The 1,489-nt window shown below is 74.1% G+C and overlaps 1 protein-coding gene across 1 annotated transcript; it reads right to left on the minus strand.

Moving 5' to 3' along the window:
• Positions 1-472: 472 nt before the first annotated feature.
• Positions 473-1,434, minus strand: IL23A (interleukin 23 subunit alpha; the record flags this gene model as incomplete). Its single annotated transcript, XM_057389464.1, has 2 exons — positions 473-677; positions 1,309-1,434. Coding segments are annotated over 2 exons (267 nt in total), but the record flags the coding sequence as incomplete, so codon positions are not given.
• Positions 1,435-1,489: the final 55 nt, after the last annotated feature.

Genomic DNA, 1,489 nt, shown 5'->3' on the forward strand with positions numbered 1-1,489 from the left:
GGTTCCGACGGGGCGCGGTGCCGGTGGAGGAGCGGTGCCGGTCCGGAGCGGTCCCGGTTCCGAGCCGTGCCGGTCTCGAGCGGTTCCGATGGGGCGCGGTGCGGGTCCGGAGCGGGACCGGTTCCGAGCGGGGCCGGTGGGGAGCCGTGCCGGTCCCGAGTGATTCCAGTCCCGAACGGTTCCGACGGGGCGCGATGCCGGGAGGGAGCGATGCCGGTCCCGAACGGGGTCGGTTCCGAGCGATCCCGGTCTCGAGTGGGGCCGGTCCGAATCCTGTCCGGTCCGAGGTCTCTCCGGTCCCCAGCCTGTCCGGCCCGGATCGGTGCCGGTCCCGAGCGGGGTCGGTGGGGAGCGGTGCCGATCCGGAGCAGTGCCGGTTCCGAGCGGTGCCGGTCCCCAGCCTGTCCGGTCCCGAGCGGTGCCGGTTCCGAGCGGTGCCGGTCCCCAGCCTGTCCGGTCCGAAGCCTCTCCGGTCCCCAGCCTGTCCGGTCCGAAGCCTCTCCGGTCCGGATCCGGTCCCCCCGGTCCCCCCGTGCTCAGCGGGCGCTGTGGTTGAACACTCTGCTCATGACGGCGGCGAAGGAGCGGAGCCGCTTCAGGGCCAGGTGCCGCTGCAACTGCTGCGCCCAAACCTCGGTGGCGACCATGGGGGGCCGGGGAGGGCGACCGCGCCCCTCCTGTGGGGACAGAGCGGTCAGGGGGTGACCGAGTGGCTCCGGTGTCCCCCGGAGACGGTCAGGGATGGGGACAGCGCGGTCAGGGGGTGACCGAGGGGCTCCGGTGTCCCCGGGGACGGTCAGGGATGGGGACAGAGCGGTCAGGGGTGACCGAGGGACTCCGGTGTCCCCCGGGGACGGTCAGGGATGGTGACAGAGCGGTCAGGGGGGCGACCGAGTGGCTCCGGTGTCCCCCGGGGATGGTCAGGGATGGGGACAGCGCGGTCAGGGGGGCGACCGAGTGGCTCCGGTGTCACCCCGGGGACGGTCAGGGATGGGGACAGCACGGTCGAGGGTGGCCGAGGGGCTCCGGTGTCCCCCGGGGACGGTCAGGGATGGGGACAGAGCGGTCAGGGGGGCGACCGAGTGGCTCCGGTGTCCCCGGGGACGGTCAGGGATGGGGACAGAGCGGTCGGGGGGGGACGCCGAGTGGCTCCAGTGCCCCCCGGTCAGAGGGGACAGAGCGGTCAGGGGCGACCGAGTGGCTCCGGTGTCCCCGGGGACGGTCAGGGATGGGGACCGAGGGGCTCCCGTGCCCCCCGCGCGGTGGAAAGGGGCTCCCCCCGGCCTCCCGAAGCCCCCGGCCCCTGACCTGGACGTGCTGCAGCAGCTCCTCCATGGTGGTCTCCAGCTGCGGCTGGGGCTGCTCGCGGAAGATGTCGGAGCCCAGCAGGTCCCGGTAGTGCTGCAGCGCCTGATGGATCCGGTGCAGGCAGCGCTGCGGGGCGCGGGGTGAGCCGGGGGAACGGGACAGGACCGGGACAGGAACGGGA

This window comes from Malurus melanocephalus, unplaced genomic scaffold (genome assembly GCF_030028575.1).
Source record: "Malurus melanocephalus ecotype Western Australia unplaced genomic scaffold, MMel_1.1 scaffold_6454, whole genome shotgun sequence".
In the NCBI taxonomy this organism is placed as follows: Eukaryota; Metazoa; Chordata; class Aves; order Passeriformes; family Maluridae; genus Malurus; species Malurus melanocephalus.